Raw genomic sequence first — 18,471 nt, forward strand, 5'->3', positions numbered from 1 at the left:
GCTGCTGGTTCTCCCAAAGCCAAAATAAAATCAGGCTCATGGATCCTGGAAGGAGGATAAAATAAAACCATCCACCACGATTATCATTTGCAACTTGCTAGTGAGGAAACTAGAGTTCAGAAATAGGAAATAACTTCTAACGAAGTCCAACAGAGAGTGAGGTGGCCAGGACTTGAACCTGCGTTGTCTAACTCCAAAGACATACATTTATTAACTGCTTGAACCTGTTTCCTATGATCATTTGTACAGTATTTTGATTCATTTTGGAATAAAATAGAATCAGAAGCCCCCCTTAGTGGGCTGGTGGTGCCCGGCTGCTTAAACTGGACTGGATTAGAGCATCCCTGAGACGCCATGCCCAGCACCTCCAGCCAAGACGGTGGCAGCCTGCAGGCACTTTGCAAGTCCCGTGTTGTCCCTCCCTCAAGACGAGGTGTCAAGAGCAGCTCTGAGACCGGCAATGGCAAGGGCAGCTGGGAGGAGAGAGAGGGAGTCCCAACACAGTTAATGATAATAACGGCTAAGTTTATTGGTGGCTTATCACGTGTCAGGCACTGTGCTGTGAACTCCTCCCGGCTGCCCGGGGAGGTGGGCACAGTTGCTGCCCTGTGTTACAGATGAGGGACTGCAGCAGAGGGGCCAAGTTCCTGGTCAAGGTCACACAGCCATCTCAGTGGAGCAGGGCTGAGGCTGAGGTCTCAGGTTCTGCTGCCTGCCCGGCAGCAGCTCCTCTCTGCAGACAAGAGGGAATTCTGGTGGCACCTGTGGAGATCAGAACTGGAAGAAAGTGGATGTGCTGAGGACGCAGCTCCCCGTATTTAAGGGCTGAGGACGGCAGATGCCCCCCGGCTAATGTCCTCTCCACATTTTCCTGGCATTTGCTGGGGAAGGGTTACGCAATCAGAGCGAAGAAACAGAGCTCTGTCTCCAGGGCTGCTGAATATTCTTCCTGTTGCGAGTGCAGCCTTAATCTTGAGTTTATAATTATTTTATACGGTGAAGGATGACATCACTGGTGAAAGTAAATCCAAACCCTAAGTAGACACTTAGGCTTAAGTGGATGTTCAATTAGGAAAATGTTCATGATAGATTGTTAGTGATCTTCTTAAAAATGCAAACGGCATATCATATATATATGATCCAAATGCTTTTTGAAAAGACTAGCCATATATAAGGAAGACCAAAGGAATAAACAAAAAGACTAACTCTGAAAGCCGGTATTATGATTATTTTTATGTTCTCATTTTCTACACTTACCAAATTTTCTATAACAAAGTACATTATATTCATAATTTAAAAGTCATTATAATTTTTACAAATGTTTCCAAGTCTAAGGAGCATAAGGTTCCCATTACCACCTCGAGTTCTGTTTTCCTTTTAACTTCCCAATTCCTTTATTTGTTTTTTCATTCAACAAACACACACTGAGTTCTGCTGAGCTGGGCCGCCAATCAGAGTGGACCAGACGCAGGTTCCCTTGAGGAACTCCTTGTACAGTGGGTGGACAGACAGACAGACAGTCCTAGACCACAGTTGTCTGCCCAGGCATGAGTAGCCCACTAGATGTGAACTCCATGAAGTCAGGACCCTCTGGGTCACCTCTGTACCCCAGTTCCTGGGATAGATGAGTTCATATCCCAGCTTATTTGACTCCAGTTTCCCCTTCTGCAAAACATGAGGGTAATACCCCCCCACAGTGTTGTTGGAAAACTTGGTTAACGTGTAGCAAGTCCTTTATACGATACCTGGATATATACTAGACTCTTGTAACAATAGAAATAATGTATTTCAAATTGGGTAGATTGGGGCTGGGGTGTAGCTCAGCAGTGAAGCACTTGCCTCACATGTACACAGCCCTGGGTTCGATCTCCAGCACCCCTCACACACACACAAAACAAACATTGAGGTAGATTATGATGATGTACAAAGTCTGAGTTCAGCTCTCCTCTGCAAATATCTGGAGTTTAACTAGAAGGAAATTTGGTTTATAATTTGGAGAAGAATGTCTAGATTATTCTCACTTTTATCTAAGAAGTACAGAAGCATTTATTAAACTTTAAAATGGATTTAAGTATAAATCAAAATCTTGAAGCAATAAAAATTCGAGGAAGGGCCGGGAGTGCACACCTGTAATCCCATCGGTTCTGGAGACTGAAGCAGGAGGATCTCGAGTTCAAAGTCAGCCTCAACAAAGGCAAGGCACTAAGCAACTCAGTGAGACCCTGTCTCTAAATAAAACACAAAATAGGGCTGGGATGTGGCTCAGTGGTTGAGTGCCCCTGAGTTCAATCCCCAGTACCAATAGGGAATAGGGTAGAAGATCAGAAAGACTACACATAATATTCCTTGTTTTTAGAAGCTGTTTGGAGACCATATTATAAAATGAGTGAAATATTTGAAAAACTTTTTTTTTTTTTTTGGTAGCAGTGGGATTGAACTCCATGCTGGGCAAGCACCCTACCACTGAGCCACATCCCCAGGCCAAGAAATTAAAAAAAAAAAAAAAAAAAAGCCAACTTTTGGCAAGTTGGTACCATAGCACCATAGAGAAGAATTACTCCAAGTGATTTTGAAATAGGAATTTTGACTCAGCTGCAAGGAAAAAAAAAAAAAGGTTAGTACCGTTGGTGTGCAGTGGCCTGAATATTTTGTGTCAGTCCCACTAAAATCCATGTTGGAAGCTAATCTGCAAACTGGTGTCAAGAGGGGGGCCTTTAAGAGGGGATCAGGTCAGGGGGCTGCTCCTTCCTCAGGAACCTGATCGATGGTCTTCCATAAGAGGCTTGAGGGAGCGTAGCTGTCCTTTGCCCTTCCGCCATGCGCGCAGGCAGCTAGAAGTCCCTATCTTGGAAGCAGAGCCTGCGTGCACCTCACTAGATAACAAACCTGTTCCTGCCTTGATCTTGAACTGCCAAGCCCCCAGAACTGTGAGCAATAACCTTCTGTTGCTTTCAAATTACCCAGCCTAAGGTATTTTGTTAGAGCTGCCCCCATGGATGAGGAGATGGGGTTGGTATTAGCTCAGCATGCTGTGCATGTTAAGTGGCTCTCAGCAAATGGAAGCAAAAAGAAAGGTCATTTCTCATAAGACAAAGGACACACAGATGTAAGTCAGACAAAAACACTGTAGTCCTGAATTCAAGTAAGAAGTGTTGTTATGACGTCATGATCTAAAAAAAAATAAATCAATACATTTATATTTTGAGCAGTTTTAGGTTTATAGAAAAATTGAACAGAAAGTACAGTTTCCATATATTCCTTCTCCTCCCTCTCCCCTACTGTTAACTTCTTCCATCAATGTGAGCCAATATTGATACATTACTATTAACTGAAATTAAATTTTACCTGAGTGTGAACCCTGTGTTTCTATGGGTTTTGACAAATACATAAGGACACTTATCTACCTTATACACTAGTGACCCCTTATCCATGGGATACATTTCAAGAGCCCCAGCAGATACCCGAAACTCCAGATAGTACTGAAATGTGCACGTGTGTGTGTATAAATAATTTTCCCCATATGAATGCCTATGATAGAGTTTAATTTGTAAATGAATAACTTATAAATTAGGCACAATAAGAAATTAACAGTAATAACTAATAATAAAGTAGAACAATCAGAACAACAGACTGTAATAAAAGTGATATGAATGTGGTCTCTCAAAATATCTTTACTGTGCTCACCCTTCTTGTGATGATGTGTGACGAGACAATGGCTAGTGACAAGATGAAGGGGGGTGGTGAATGAAGTAGGCATTGTGGCACAGAGTATTCAAGCACAAGCACTGCAATGCCATGACAGGGAATCTGATCATCACAATGGTGATTAAGTGACTAACCAGTGGGTAGCATATACCGTGTGGATACACTGGACCCAGGGATGATTCATGTCCTGGAGAGAAAAAAATAGGAAAATATGAGATTTCTCAGAATGGAATGCAATTTCAAACTTAAAAAATTGTTTATTTTGGAGAAGTTTCAATTTAATATTTTTGAACTACAGATGACCATGGGTAACTAAAACTAGGAGCGTAGGGGAGGACTACTGTAGTGTCACACAGAATCGTTTCATTACTCTAAAGATCCCCCATGCTCCACCCTCCTGCCTCCCTCCCAACACCCGACGTCCACTGATTTTTTACTCCCTAGTTTTGCCTTTTCTACAATATCCCATGATTGGAATCATACTCATAGACTTCTTCACCCAGCAATATGTACTCAAGGCAATTTCTTTTTAGAGCTGAATAATGTTGAACTGTCTGGGTGTACCACAGTTAGTTAACCCACTGACCTGTTGAAGGACATCTGGGTTGCTTCCCAGTTTGGGAATCAGGACTCATGATGTATTTGATCTTTTTTTTTTTTTAATTTATTTCAAGCCAGGCACAGTGGTGCACATCTATGATCCCAAGTACTGGGGAGGGTGAGGTCAGAGAGTCACAAGTTCAAGGCCAGCCTCAGCAGCTTAGCAAGACCTGTTCAAGATTTTTAAAAATCAATAAATAAAAATTAAAAGGCTGGGGATGCAGTTGAGTGACAGAGTACCCCTGGGTCCGACCCCCAATGCCAGAGTAAACAGTGCATTTCCCGCTCTCCTCACTGAAAATCCCAGAGACCATGACCAACCCGATAGCAGAAAACGGTGCTTAAACCTAACTGTGGTCTCTGCACCCTATTCCTCAGTCAAGGAAGCCGAGACTCCTTTGAGAAATGACGCACGCCTGTAATCCCAGTGGCTCAGAAGGCTGAAGCAGGAGGATCCCAAGTTTACAGCCAGCCTCAGCTACTTTCATGAGGCCCTAGGCAACTTAGCCTTCTCAAAATAAAAAAATAAAAAGGGCTGGGGATATGGCTCAGTGGTTAAATACCTCTGAGTTCTGTCCCCGGTATCCCCCCCCCCGCAAAGAAACAGTGTCAATAAGGACACATTGCTGTTTTTTTCAAGTATTCTAGCTAATAAATGAAATTGTGTGATCCTGAGTGAATTAATAAACCTCATCAATGAACATCAGCCACAGCTAACTTCACACACACACACACACACACACTCACACACACACCAAGACGTTATGAGCTCCTGACGGAAGGACACTGCGCCTCCTGTGAAGAATCGTTGCCAAAAATTGAACCTGAATCTGATCAAGTCTCTAGATCTAATTACAGGAAATACAGAGGCAGACGCACATGTTAAAGGACCCCACAGGAATCCAGGCAGCAGATCCAGGTGGGGAGAAGGCTGCAGGACAAACAATTGGGTTTCTCCAATAGATGAACTGCAGGGCGGGGGAGGCGGGGGAGATACGTAGACCTTGCAGAAGGTGCAGGACGCATCTGAGACAGTTAAAACCTTGGGTAGGTTTGATGATGATTTTTCCAGGTATGATAATGATACCATGGCTATTTTTTTAAAAAGATTTCCTTATCTTTTGAAAATATATTTCAAAATTGTCTTAGATGAGATGTTATAGTGTCTGGGATTTGGTTTAAAATAATCTGTTGGGAGCAGGGGATGTAGCTCCATGGTAGAGCACTTGCCTGGCATATATGAGACCCTGGTTTCCTTCCCTGGCACTGCAAACACACACACACACACACAAAAAAAAAAAACAACAACAACAAAAAAAAAAAACCTCTATTGGGATAAGAGAATTAGAGTTCCAAGATAGAGGTAAAACTAGATTGTACCTGAGTTAAAATTGTTGGGCAATTTTAACAATTGGGTGACAGAGCTGGGTGGTGGGTACATTATTTTCCTTTTATATAAGTTTGAAATCTTCCATATTTAAAATTTTTTGATATTAATATAAACAAATAAACAAACTTGGCTGGGGGTGTAGCTCAGTGGTAGAGCGCTCGCATAGCTGCATGAGGCCCTGGTTTCAATCCCCAGCACCCCAAAAACACAAATAAATGAAATACAAGCTTTGGAAAGCTCCTTTTGCAAAACAGAAGGACAGCAGCGCAGGACGGGCTGTTGTGCTTCCGATGTTTTCTGTTGTCACCTCTTGGTGTCAACAGTGGCTTGAGTGGCATTTTCTTCTCAACACTCCTTCTTCCAAGAACCTGGCTCTAAACCGCCTGAGCAGGGTGGGGAGGGGCCACATGCCATGCGCCACCGACCCCAATTGAGAGGACCCTCAACTGATAGGAGCCCAAATGGATTTGGGTCCCAACTAGGCAGCCCACGTGGCGGCCCGAGGCAGGGATGCTGTCAACCCGCCCGGCAGGCTTCTCTCTGGGGCGTGCACAGCACTGGGACCTTGACAGCTGGCAAAGATCTGGTCACCGTCCACGGACAAGTGCATCTGCATGGAGGAGGAGCCTGGTCTCTGAGAGGTACGGCTCCAATCGCAGATCCACCAGCCAGTCCCTCTGTGACCCTGAGCATGTGCTTCCACTCTCGTGAGCCACAACTCCCCGTCTGTAGCCCGGGCACAGTAGCAGTCCCTTCCACTAAGGCTGTCATGAGGATTCAGTGACGCTGTAGAGGGCTGGGCCCATCCAGCGCACCGGCTCCTTTCTGCGCTGCTGCTGTCAATGTCACCACACGGCCAGAATACAAAGGAGGGGAAATTTCCCCCAAGTCTTTCCTGGATCCGAGTCCTCACTCCTTCCTCACCCTTCCTGGCTTAGTCCTGGAGACAGAGGGGTGAAGGGGGCAGGGAACCCCCTCTCACCGTGAAGGAGAGATGGCTGAGGACGTGGAAGAGGTGGACCTCAGGCTTCTGGGAGGAGGTGACATTTGCATGGAGTCAGGCAGGATGAACAGGAGGAAGCCGGGAGAGTGGAGACAGCCTCCCGGCTAGGGGACAGCCACTCCAAGAAGCTGAAATGAGAAGCAGGCTCGGCGAGGCCCACGGAGAGCAAAGGGGAGGGAGGCAGAGACGAGGCCAGGGAGAGGCCATGGGGAGGATGCTCCTGGGTCTGGAAAAGCCCAGATGGCCGGCTCTTCCAGGGGGAACTGCCAGGCAAGATGGTGTGGTCTGCAGCCGGATGGAGGCCGGGCATGGCGGTGGGACTTCCTGGCTTTCTGCCCACTGGGAATGGTGGCCGGGACGCCTGGATCGTGCAGAGCTCCACAACAGCCCCTCACACCCGCTTCTGAGGCTGGTGACAGGTCAAGGGCAGCAGCTCGGCTGCTCAGTGGCCTTGGGCAAGGCTTTTCCTGTCTGTACAGTAATGGGCCCCATGACAGTTACTCACGGGGTCCTCTTGGGGTCCCGTGAGGTCACTGACGGCAGAGGCTTCACCTAGGACTGGGTAGAGCAAGTCCCCAGTAAAACTTGGTTTACTATCGCTGTTGTTGTCTGCAGCCTGTCCCAACTCCAGGCTGGACCGTTCAGGGACAGACCCTACTGCTGAGCCCGGGCTGGGGGCTGTGCTTTTCTGCATACATGTGCATCTTGCCCTCACAAGAGCCCCTCCTTCCACAGAGGGTCCAGCGGGGTTGCTCGGGGGACACATTCCAGAAAGAATAACTCTGTGTAACATGAAACCCTGAATCTGGAAACACAACCTCTATGGGAAATTGGAGGATAAGGTCTGCTCCGCGGACCGCCCAGCCTCATTCCATACAAAAGGGATATTGAAACCCAAGGGCCTCCTCACTTGGCCTCCCGCCTCAGGTCTCACCCCTCAGCACAGCCACAGAGATCTTCCTAGAAAACAAACTGCCTGCCCAAGGGCATTCCCCTCAACCTGACCTCCAGGGCCCTGTGGTCAGACTCCCGCCCGGACCTGCAGCCCCGCTGCAGCCTGGCAATGACCCAGCCACACAGACCTGCAGCGGATCCAGTTCTTTCCAGCCTCAGAACCTTTGCACATCCTCTATTAGGTACTGACTGTTCTTCCAGATTCAAAAGACCACAGGCCTTGCTGAACCCCCCAATAGTAACAGAAGTAGTAAAATCACCCCCACTTTCCAGCTGGGGAAACCGAGGCCGTGAGAATTACCAAGTGGCTCCTGCAACTTGGCCTCAAGCCAGGCCAGCCAGACCCCAGAATCTCTGAGACCCAAGAGGAAGCATCTGGCCATTCCTCCCATAAAACAGGGGTGTGGAGGTGGTTCAGATAAGGGGACTGAGCGAAGGACAAGGGTGGGACCAGGGTGGCAAAGAGCAGGAAGTCATCCTCGGTTCATTCAAGATCCAACCTAGCCACTCAGGGACCTGTGGACCACGGCAGGACATCTACCTCTCTGAACCTCAGTTTCTTCATCTGTAAAATGGGGCTAACTACCCACCCCACAGGCACATTCTGAGTACCAGGAATGACATCTATGAAGTGCCTGACATGTGGTGGACACTCAGCAAGTGGCACGCTGCCACCCTCCCTTGATGCATCTGGGGAGGCCACACCAGTTCAGACCAGCCCAGCCGCGACTAGACTTGCATCACCCCTTAGGCAGCCGGGGCCTGGGAACCATCCCTGCCCTGTTTTCTGTTTGGGGTTTTGTGTTTCCCAGCGTTTCCTTTGGAAAAAGTCCAGCTTCCTCCCTGCTGGAAGGAGGCAGGAGGGGACTGTTGGCGCCTGGGCCTGGATGCCCAGGGGAGTCATGTGGGGAAGTGACAAGAGCCTGGGGTTTAGATTTAGGCCAATTGGTTTCAAATGCAGAATCTGACACTCAGAATGCTGTGTGACCCTGAGCAAGTGACTTCACCTCTCTGAGGTGCTGCTTTCCTCACCTGTTACAAAGTCTCCTGATCTTTACCTCAGAGGGCACTTGATGCTGATGGAGGGACTGAGATGACGGGAGATTCCGGATGCACTCCCTAGTGTACGTACAATGACTCCTTTGGGGGACAAATTAAAGATGAGGGAAGTAGCCACAGGTTTACAGCTGGAGTTACCAACACAAATGCCTCCTGGCAAGACGCAGGAACAGGGAGGGTTTCCAGCTTGGGTGGGGTGGGGCTGTGAGCGGGGCGGGGCGGGGGGCATAATTCTGCTCTAGGTTATCTGTACCTTGCTGGAAATGAAGGTCCAAACTCATCAGATCCCTGACTATTCAGGAGAAAATTTCAATTTTTCATGCAAAATGCCATGATTGAAGTATGGGAAAGAGTTCAGACTGGAAAATTCAAAACCAGGCAAAACCCATGTCTACTGACAGAGGCCCAATCACGGTTTCCTTGGTGGTGAGGGTGGGTAGTGAGCGGGGTATGTGGTGGGATTCTGGGGCGCCGAAAACCTTCTCTCTCTTAATCTGGGGCTTGCTGACGTGGGGTCATTTTAACTTTGTGTATTTTCCTACATGCATATTATACACCAAGAAGATGCTCAGATTATTGTAAAACAAATAAATCAAGACGGCAGGACCAGGAGACGGTGTGGGTGGGTCCCACCTGTTCACACCTGTGGGCTGCATCCTGGCCCCGGACCACCTTCAGACACCGAGCAGGGCACAGTGCTCTACCCTGACCCTTGGGGCTGACTCCTCTCTCTTAGTGGGCAGTCCCCTACTTTCCAAGCCACAGGGAAAGAATGCCATCCTGGCCTGACAAGGGAGTGGGCTGGACAGTGGACGCATCTGACCTCACCTCTGCCTCCCAAAAGGTGTGCTGAGTTCACATTGAAAGACATAGGCATATTCTGCCATTTAAATGATAATGTGACACCTGCCCCCCCACCACACACACACACACACACAAAAAAAGCCTCACCCTTATCTGTTAATTTCACTTTATGAAGAATACCCAGTGGACACCAGAAGGCAGGCCTGGTTCTGTTTCCAAATCTGGATTCCACCAACCCGGACTCCCAGCCCTGATCACCCCAAGCCACAAACCCAAGGGCTACACCCTCGATCTGCAGCATCCTGGGGACCCTTGAGCCCCTGGGCCCGAGGGATGGTGGCACACAGTGGGACTGCACAGCTCCACTCCTCTGCCTGACCTGGAGGGCTGGGTTTTATTTCTGTTTTCACCGTCAGCCTCTCTTTTCTGAAGCTGCATGCACCTCCTACGTCAAGCGGCGCTCGCCAAAACAAATGCACATCAGATCCATTTATTTGCACAGACACTCATAAAAACTTTACTAGACACCAAATAATTACAGGAAGGGGTGAACCTCCAACTCCGCCTCGCCACAGCTTTTTGAAGTGGATTTAAGATAAAGATCAAATAGGACGGGCACTGGCCCCCCTCACGCCCAGAACCCCACCCCCCCACCCCCGCCCCAGCTATAGACCCCTTGGGGTGGAGACAAATGAACGCTCTGGTTTTTGTGAATTTGTGTCCAATTCATATAAAATGTCTTTCTGTGAGTTATTCTTAGCGTCCTAATGGGGCTTTTATGGCTCCAAATACGGTCCTTGGCTTCTCTTTGTTCTGGCTCAGGTCCTCTGCTGGGGAAGCCCCTGGTTCTAGTGGGTTGCTGAAATAACCCAGCCCATCCATTTGGCAAGAAATCCATAGATTCTTGAGGAAAGAGCCTGCTAAAAATAACTATAAGTGACACTTTGAGAGTCCCACACTGTGCTCTCAATGCAATGGGCTGAAGCCCCTGATTCTAATCTTTCCCAGAGAATCTTTCCAGGGTGGGACGAGGGGAGGAGGCTGAGCTGCTTGTGCTGGGGGCCTGGGCACTGCTGCTGCTGGTGGTGGTTGGGTGTGTCCTGTGCTCGGCCTGCATCTGGGCTTCACCTGCCCTGAAGGAAGGAACATGGTTGAGCTTAGGTCAGGTCTGTCCTAAGGCCCTAGCTGTAGGAGGTGGGGGCAGTTGTGATTTTCTTAAGCACCCCCCCCCTTTTTAAGCAAGAATCCCCATCCCTCCAATTATTCACCAAATATTTATGGCTGGGCCCTGGGCAAGTCCTTATACTTCATCCTCTCAGCTACTCTATGGGAGAGATGTTATCATTATGCCCATTTTACAGAGGAGAGCCCTGAGGCACAGAGGTGTGAACCTTTTCAGAGATTCCACATCGAGGACTTCCTGAGAGCCGTTCCTGAACACACCTAACCACTGCCTGGTCAGAGGGAGGCCTCAGCCCTGGGCCACCCAGCCAGGGCAGTCATTCTCTGAACGTGGGGGCCAGGGAGATTGATCTGACACGGAGGAAGAATCCCATGACTAATGAGTCTGACCTTGTGTTGAAAAGTCCTGGGTCTGTGACTGGAGGGTGGGGGCGCCCTGCCAGGAGGGCAGAGGGACTTGGCTGGGCTGGACACGGCCCACACTGGGCACACACTCGGCATTCAGGGCCACACTGCCTCACCAGTGAGTTCCTGTCTCCCTGCTACCCTTTCCCCACACTCCAGCAGGGAAGGTGAGACCCAGCCCCAGTCCTGGGGCGGAAAGACCCTCTCAGAGGCTTCCCAGTCACTCGGTCCTATGGCCCTCCGCCTGGGCTCAGGGTCCCCGGGGCCCTACCATCCTCACAGGGAAGACAGGAAGACCAGGGACCCTTCACTGGGCTGTGGGAAAGCCAGGACAATGTTACTTTATGCTGCCAGACCCGACCCCCATGGCCGGGTCAAGCTCAGCTGGGATCTACAGGGGAGCTCCTTTGCAGCTAGCTCAGAAATTCCCAGCAGCTGAGGGGTCCTCACTGCACTTCCAGCACCCTCCCTTGTGGGTCAAATCCCCGGACTAGCACTCCTAACCTGGCCCCTGCGGAGCTGCGGCTCTCCCAAACAACCAAAGGTGCCCGGCAGCCAGGACAATCCGGTGGCCCTGGCTGTCCCCTGAGGGCAGAAACTAGAAGCTCCTGCTCCATCCCCGCCCATCCGCATGCCTCCAGCCGAGGTGCTGGGACTTTACGTGGGAGGGTCCTCTGGCTCCGCTCTGGGCTCTGGTCAGAATCACGATACCGCGCCGAAATCACGACAGCCTGGGTCCGGCTCCCTGGGGAAAGCCCTACCAGCCGCTGCCTCCTAGCTCGCAGTACGCTCGCAGTACGCGGGTTGCGAGGAAGTGTGTGAGGAATTAAGAAGAGGAGCCAGGGGAACAGGGCAGGGCTCCGTGGGGAGGAGGTGTCTTGCAGACTGGGAAGAGACCAGTCTCCTTCCCAGCCTTCTTGTTTCTCAAGAGCGATTTCAAGTCGCTGATTCAGTTTTGGAGATAATCCCCAGCTGGTTCTGCCGCTGAAGTCCAAGCCAGAGAGCATCCCGGTCTGGTCTGACAGCACGAGGTGGTGCCAGGGGCCACTGGTGCGGTGGGTCACAGGGCACCGGGGTGGAATCCGCCAGTTCGCAAGAGCTCAGGGCTGGTCAGGCGGAGCCAGGTGTGGCTTGGCTCCCAACAGCAGGAGCTGGTTCTGGGCCTAGGCCCTATGCGGCCGCCTTGTTCTTGGGCAGGGGCAGTGATCCGGAGGCACAGGAGCTCTGGTGGTGCTCGGGAGAGAGACCTGGGGCCTCAGGGGGCGGTAAGCACAGGACCCGGAGGGCCACCTCAACTGGGGTGATGGGGAACACAGAGAGAGGGACAAGGGGCAAGGAACAGGGCCTACAGGAAGTGCATGGGGGTGAAGAGGCCACCTCGAGAGAAGACGTGCAGGGGGGGCCAGGTTGTACACTGAACAGAGAAGGGCCAGAGAAGGCAGCCTGGCTTCACCCAGTTGCAGGCGCTGGCAGCCTGTCCCAAGTGGCCGCTGGTGGCGTGGGCTGTGATTACAACAGGGACGCTGAGAGAAAAGCCAAGAATCTATGCGCCCGGCTGCGGCAGAGACTATCAGGGGTACTTCAGTGAAACCCTGCTTTCAGGCGCCATGAGGAGCCCCTGAACAATCGCCAGCCAGAGGGACAAGGAAGCCTGAAAAGCTTCCATTCAGCAGTGGGGGGCAGAGTGGGTGCACAGGAGAGGTGTGGAGGGGAAGGGCAGGGAACGGGACGGTGTGATAGAGAACGGGAAACAGGAGGGGGGTGGAACATTGCGCCGGGAGTCGAAGGGCCAGGGCCTATAACAGGAGAGGGCTCTCTGTGCGCCCTGGAGAGGGCCAGGGTCTGGCTCTGGTCCTGGAACAAGGCCAACAGGCGGTCGCCCAGCAGCGTTGCAGGGACAAACCATGGCCAGCAGAGGGCAGAATGCGCCCAGTCCACCCGCCCGCCCCGCGGCGGGGATCCGCGCCTGCAGGCTCTGCGTGCTGGAGTCTAGTTTGCCAGGCTTCTCCCGGCAGTGGAGCGCCCAGGCTCAGATGTCCGAAGGAGACCGCCCAGGCTCAGGCCAACCTCGGGGCTCATGACCTGGGGTTTCAAAGATTAAGCAAAGACAAGGGACCAAGGGCGTGTGCGGGAGAAGACGTGCAGAGGGGGCCAGTTGTACACTGAACATCTACTCCTGCATCCTCCAGGATACAGACACACAAAGATGCCGAGACATATAGAGAGACACAAAGCCACACACACACACACACACACACACACACACACACACACTCACACACAGCCCTCTGGGAGACAGAATCATTCAGGAACTCGGAGTTAGGCGCACACATGTGACATGAAGATACACATAAGCAGAAAAACCTTCCATACACAATACAGGGGCTGAGACACACACAAAGACGTAGGCACCCACATAGAGTGACACAGACACACAGGGACACCAACAAAGACGTACCAAAGCACCTAAGACTCAGAAGCATGAAAGGATCTATAGATCCCACACACACACACATAAGGATCTAGTGTAATCAGAGTCGGATTCACACTTTTGGATCCCGAAAAGTGGCAAGGATACAAAAATATGTGCGCAGAGAAACGGGTGCACAAGTACGCAAGAACCTCAGGGGAGAGTGCCGACTCACACACACACACACAGAGATACCCACCAACACACACACAGGTACTGGGGTGGGAGCTCCTAATCCTTGACAAAGCCGGGCCCCTCCGCGGGGCCCCGCGGCACAAGGGGCCACTTCTGACCAAGCCTCCCGCAGGTTCCAAATCCGATCCGCCCTCTCGCCTCCAGCGGGGTCAGGGGACCCGCCCCCCATGCCCTCCGCCCCCGCCCCGCTCCGCGCCGCTGCTCCTCTCCGGGAGGGGCTCGGGCAGCCCTGCAGCGGCTCACCCAGCAGCCCGCGCCTGCCTCAGGGCTGCACCAGCCCTACTGTCCCTGGACTAGCAATGCGTTGGGGAGGACCCAGGGGCCACAGCCCGAGCATGACGCCCTGTGGCCCGACGCATTGACCTCCTGAGTCCAGAGCCGGTGCCAGGCCCGACGGGCGCGGGAGTCGTCAGCTAGGTCTAGCCGGGCTTTCGCTAGGAGATGTCTAGGCCCACTTGGCCGGTGCTGGCCAGGACACTGTCCCTGACCTGCCCAGCCTACCGACTCCTAACTGGGATCCTCGGCTGTCGCCAAAGGGTGCTTCTCTCAGTGTCCAACCTGATTTCCTTGGGGTGACCGAACACAAGTCATCCCGTGCCTTTATCTCTAGACCTTGGGGCCACCACTCCCTACCCGCATCTTACGCCAAACCCTGCGTGGAGGCCCAGCTCCAGCCCAGGGTCCCCGCCCCTGCCCTCGTCCCCTTTCCCATCCTCAATCATCATCTAAACTCTTCGCCTGAACCCGGGCCTGACCTTCCTCGCCTACCCAATGTCCTGCATTCTCGATCTCGGGGCCCCAATCCCTCCTTCGGCTCGCTCCTCCATCCGATCTCTGCCAGCATGAAGCTTTCTCGACTCCCCACCCGAAACCCGGTCCCCGCTCCCTCCCAGGGCCGGGCCTCCCTTAGGCGAGGCCGAAGCCAGCAGTCTTCTTCTGCTCGCCTCGGTCCTTCAATCCCGGCAGCCAGCCCTCTCAGCGAACCGAGGTGTGTGGGCACCCGCCGCCGCCCAGGAGACGCCAGCTTAGCCCCTGCGACCTACCTCTGCCGACCGTCGGAGTCCCCGGGCGGCCGCTGCCGGCTGGCGCCGTACCCGGGAGGAGCCGCTGCGCTCCCCGCCGTCCGCGCAGTCTGGCCTTGCTCGGGGCCACTCCTCTTAGCACTGAAGCTTTACAAAATATTAATAATAAAGAAGGAAAGGAAGAAAAAAAGAAAGCCTCCATTTCCCAACTCCCAAATCAATTTTCCAAGGAGGTGGGGCAGAGGATTGTTTCAAAGGCGACCCAATTCTCTTCGAGGGACCATCAGGGCGACCGGACGGACAGGGAAGCCGGGGCCGGAGCTCGGGGCCAGGCGCAGCGCGGGACACTGACTGGGGGCGCGGGGAGCCCTCCCGCGGGGGGGCGGCGACGGCACTATTTGACGTGGAGCCGCCGGCTCATCCCGGCGCAGGGATACGAGGCGCACCAATGAGTTCAAATGTCAGGAAGTTTGAGGAGGGGTGAGGCGGCTCCCGGCCGGAGTATCCCTCCGCCGCCAGCCCCAGCTCTAAACCGAGCCGCTCCTCGGGCGCACCATGGCACTGGAGTAGTGCGGGGAGCGCGCCCGGAGCCCCGCGGCCCGCTGCGCCCCGCCCGGGACCCCGCTGCGCCGCCCGCTCCCCCCCAGCCCGCGGGGCCGCCCCTGCACCCCCGCCCCCTCCCCCGCCCGCCGCGGCCGCCGCGGCGGCCGCCGCCTCCTCCCCGCGGCTCCGTCTGCCGCCGCCGCCGCAGCCGGGCTCCGGGGCTGACAAGCAGGTGACAGAGGAGCCGGCGCGCGTGGTTGAGAGTGCCCGGGAGAGCGCGGCGCGGGCTGCAGCCGCCCCGGCCCGCCCGCACGACGCCGGGGCCCGGGGCCAACGCGCCGCCGCTCCACGCTCGCCTGGGGCAGCGGGCGGCCCCAGCCGCAGCCCCAGCCCCGCGGGGGCCGCGCCTCCCCGGCTCCAGGGCCGCGGCGAGCGGCGGACCGGCGGGCGGGCGAGCGAGCAGCCCGGCCGGCGGGGTCCGCAGCGCGCCCGGCGTCCCATGGATATAGCAACAGGTCCCGAGTCGCTGGAGAGGTGTTTTCCTCGCGGGCAGACGGACTGCGCCAAGATGTTGGACGGCATCAAAATGGAGGAGCACGCCCTGCGCCCCGGGCCCGCCACTCTGGGGGTGCTGCTGGGTGAGTGCGGGGTCATAGCGCCTGAGTGGTTATGGGCAGGGGACAGGGGCGTCGTCCGCGGTGCACACAGGCGTCCTGGCCAACAGATGAAGGAAATAGGTGTACCGACATAGGGAGGAGGTACAAGGACAGGACTCCCGGAGTGATACCAGAGGGGCAACAAGTACGAGGGACAGAAGTGTGCAGGGACATCACTCAGGAGACAGGACAGGGCAGTTCCAGCCTCCACCCACCATCCTCCTTGGGCCTAGGTTCTAGAGCTACTACTCCCGGCAAGGGTAGGCAGCTGGTGACACGGGTGATGGAGGACCCAAGTAGTCACCTTGGCGAGCCTGGGAGAGGTGTCAGGTCGCCCGAGGAGGGGGAGCTTCTAGAAGAAAAATGTCCCGTGGGTCATCTAAACCACAGGTTTGGGGTAGATTGGGGACAGAAGATCACGAAGCCACCGTGGGGCGTGTCAGCCTGCGTGCACCCCAACCTCACCTCGCCTGTCTCAGTCGCAGCCGGGCACCCTGCATCGTGCTCCTTCTCGCTTATATTAACACCAAGCGCTGAATCTCCGGAAAAGAGGAGAGCGCAGCGCCGAGCCAAGGCTCGAGGCCCACGGCCTCTTTGCGCCGGAGCCCAAGGACTGGGACTCACAGGCTGAGGCTGCCAGAACCCTGGCTCGGCGGCTGGGAGACCGCAGGCAACGAGCGGCGCTCCCGGGTCGCCGTCGCCCTCGAAGCGGAGGGCTGTGGGCACCGCGCGACCGGGACGCCGGGGTTGGGCCGGGCTGCGCTGACGGCCCGGCTCTCGCCCTGTGCGCTGCAGGCTCCGACTGCCCGCATCCCGCCGTCTGCGAGGGCTGCCAGCGGCCCATCTCCGACCGCTTCCTGATGCGAGTCAACGAGTCGTCCTGGCACGAGGAGTGTTTGCAGTGCGCGGCGTGTCAGCAAGCCCTCACCACCAGCTGCTACTTCCGGGATCGGAAACTGTACTGCAAACAAGACTACCAACAGTAAGCGCCTCTCGTCCTCCTCCTTCCCCGCCGCCGCCCGGCACTCGAGCCCGGCCGGCCCCCTGCCGGGCAGGGCCCGCGACCGCCCTCCCGGCTGTGCGCTCCACTAGGCCCAGTAGCTGCGAGGGCTCCGAGGGCTCTGCAGGCTGCGTGTCTGGGGGCTGTGGTGGACCATCCCCACCGGCCCGAACTGGTGCGGTGGCCCTTAGATGTCATCAGTTTGTCCCGGAAACCTGTGCTGAGCCGCTGAGGTGGGGTACAAGACAAGGCCCTAGGTGGACTGGCGCATTCATGCCCGAGTCCAGGGAAGGGGCCTGGTCCCCCTGAAGCCTGAATTGGGGACCAGGAATTGCATTTCAAAGGAAGGCAGTGCTTTTGGAGCCAAGCCTGTTGGTGTGCTACCCAGCCCTGTGTGTGGGGATTTGGGATTTCTGGAGCAGGAATGTGGTGTACTGGCCACTGAGCTGCCTTAGCAGTCCCCGTACGGGTCCTGCTAGGCTCCTGTTGTACTTTTTGTCCCTGATGGAGAGAAATGGTGTCCATCTTCTGCAAACCGTTCCATGCGGGAGTTTTGCTTCTCCCCATCCCTTGGCTAGAGAAGTAGTCTAGGAAGAAGATCTCAAGAGGTAGCAAGCTGCAGTCCAGTTAGGGTGAGGAACTGACCAAATCAGCAGTTCCCTGATGGTCATTTTTCTTACAGTGTGTGTTGGAAAGTGGTGGCCGGCTCTGTCCTGGTATTGTCCAAACCTCAGATTTAAGCCAGAGTGGCTTGAGCCCCATCTACTGACTTTGTGTTTACCTGTGACTGGATTTATATGGCAAGAGGCCAGGGACAGAGAGTATAGACAGGCCTTTTCTTTTGACCTGCTGGGTTTTGTGCCTGGCAGTACAATTGAAAAGGGGAAAGTGAGGAGCAAGAATCATGAGAGCTGTGGGGGCCCCCAGAATGGTATTGCAGAGAGATGTGGGTTCCTGGGAGAACTTTTAGTGGGTGCCCAGAAAGCCGTCTTGCATGAGCTGCAGGGTGGGTAGGTTGCTCAGGTGCTCAGACAGGGCTGTGAGTGCCCAAGCCTCTTGGAGAGGCTGGGCTGCCTGTACCTAGTGCTGAGTGTAGACTTCCTACTCTGCCCAAGGATTGTCCCAAAATCCAGAGCCTGATGGGGAGGGGAGCATCCTAACTGCCTGACTGAGGCCTGGAAATAGTGGGACTGCACACCAGAGTCCTATAGAGGGAACAGGTCCTACCATAAAGGCACTGACTGGGTCCCCTGCTCTGGGGAATGGGCAGGAGCTGCTTTTGGCTCCTTGCTCCTGTTCACTGAGGGCTCTGTGGGTAGGAATTGGGGTTGGTAGAGAGAATCAGCTCTTTTGCAGATTCTACAGAAATACAACTGAGGCCTCTTCCTTTGTATGGAGCAACTCAGACTTAAGCCCAGGGCCATTGGTCAGGTCTTTGCTGTATGGTGCCCTGGACTGATATGATTCTAGTTCTGGGAGAGGG

General features: G+C 54.1%; 1 protein-coding gene and 1 long non-coding RNA gene across 3 annotated transcripts in view; one reads left to right on the forward strand and one right to left on the reverse strand.

Moving 5' to 3' along the window:
- Positions 1–508: 508 nt before the first annotated feature.
- On the reverse strand, positions 509–15,405 carry LOC120889903 (uncharacterized). Its single transcript, XR_005734112.2, has 3 exons — positions 14,811–15,405; positions 4,292–4,475; positions 509–3,892 (listed from the first exon to the last, which is right to left on the reverse strand). It is a non-coding gene; the product is annotated as an uncharacterized LOC120889903 (long non-coding RNA).
- Positions 15,406–15,732: 327 nt separating this feature from the next.
- Lmx1b (LIM homeobox transcription factor 1 beta) overlaps positions 15,733–18,471 on the forward strand; it is a 74,326-nt gene continuing 71,587 nt past the window's right edge. Inside the window, exons 1-2 of one of the 2 annotated variants that reach the window (XM_040286334.2) lie at positions 15,733–15,970; positions 16,784–16,970. In XM_040286334.2, coding sequence (XP_040142268.1) covers positions 15,832–15,970; positions 16,784–16,970 — 326 coding nt within the window. In that variant the 5' untranslated portion in view covers positions 15,733–15,831. The remainder of the gene's footprint in view (positions 15,971–16,783; positions 16,971–18,471) is intronic. The other variant, XM_005320974.5, reaches the window with a different exon arrangement.

Source organism: Ictidomys tridecemlineatus, chromosome 4 (genome assembly GCF_052094955.1).
Source record: "Ictidomys tridecemlineatus isolate mIctTri1 chromosome 4, mIctTri1.hap1, whole genome shotgun sequence".
Classification (NCBI taxonomy): Eukaryota; Metazoa; Chordata; class Mammalia; order Rodentia; family Sciuridae; genus Ictidomys; species Ictidomys tridecemlineatus.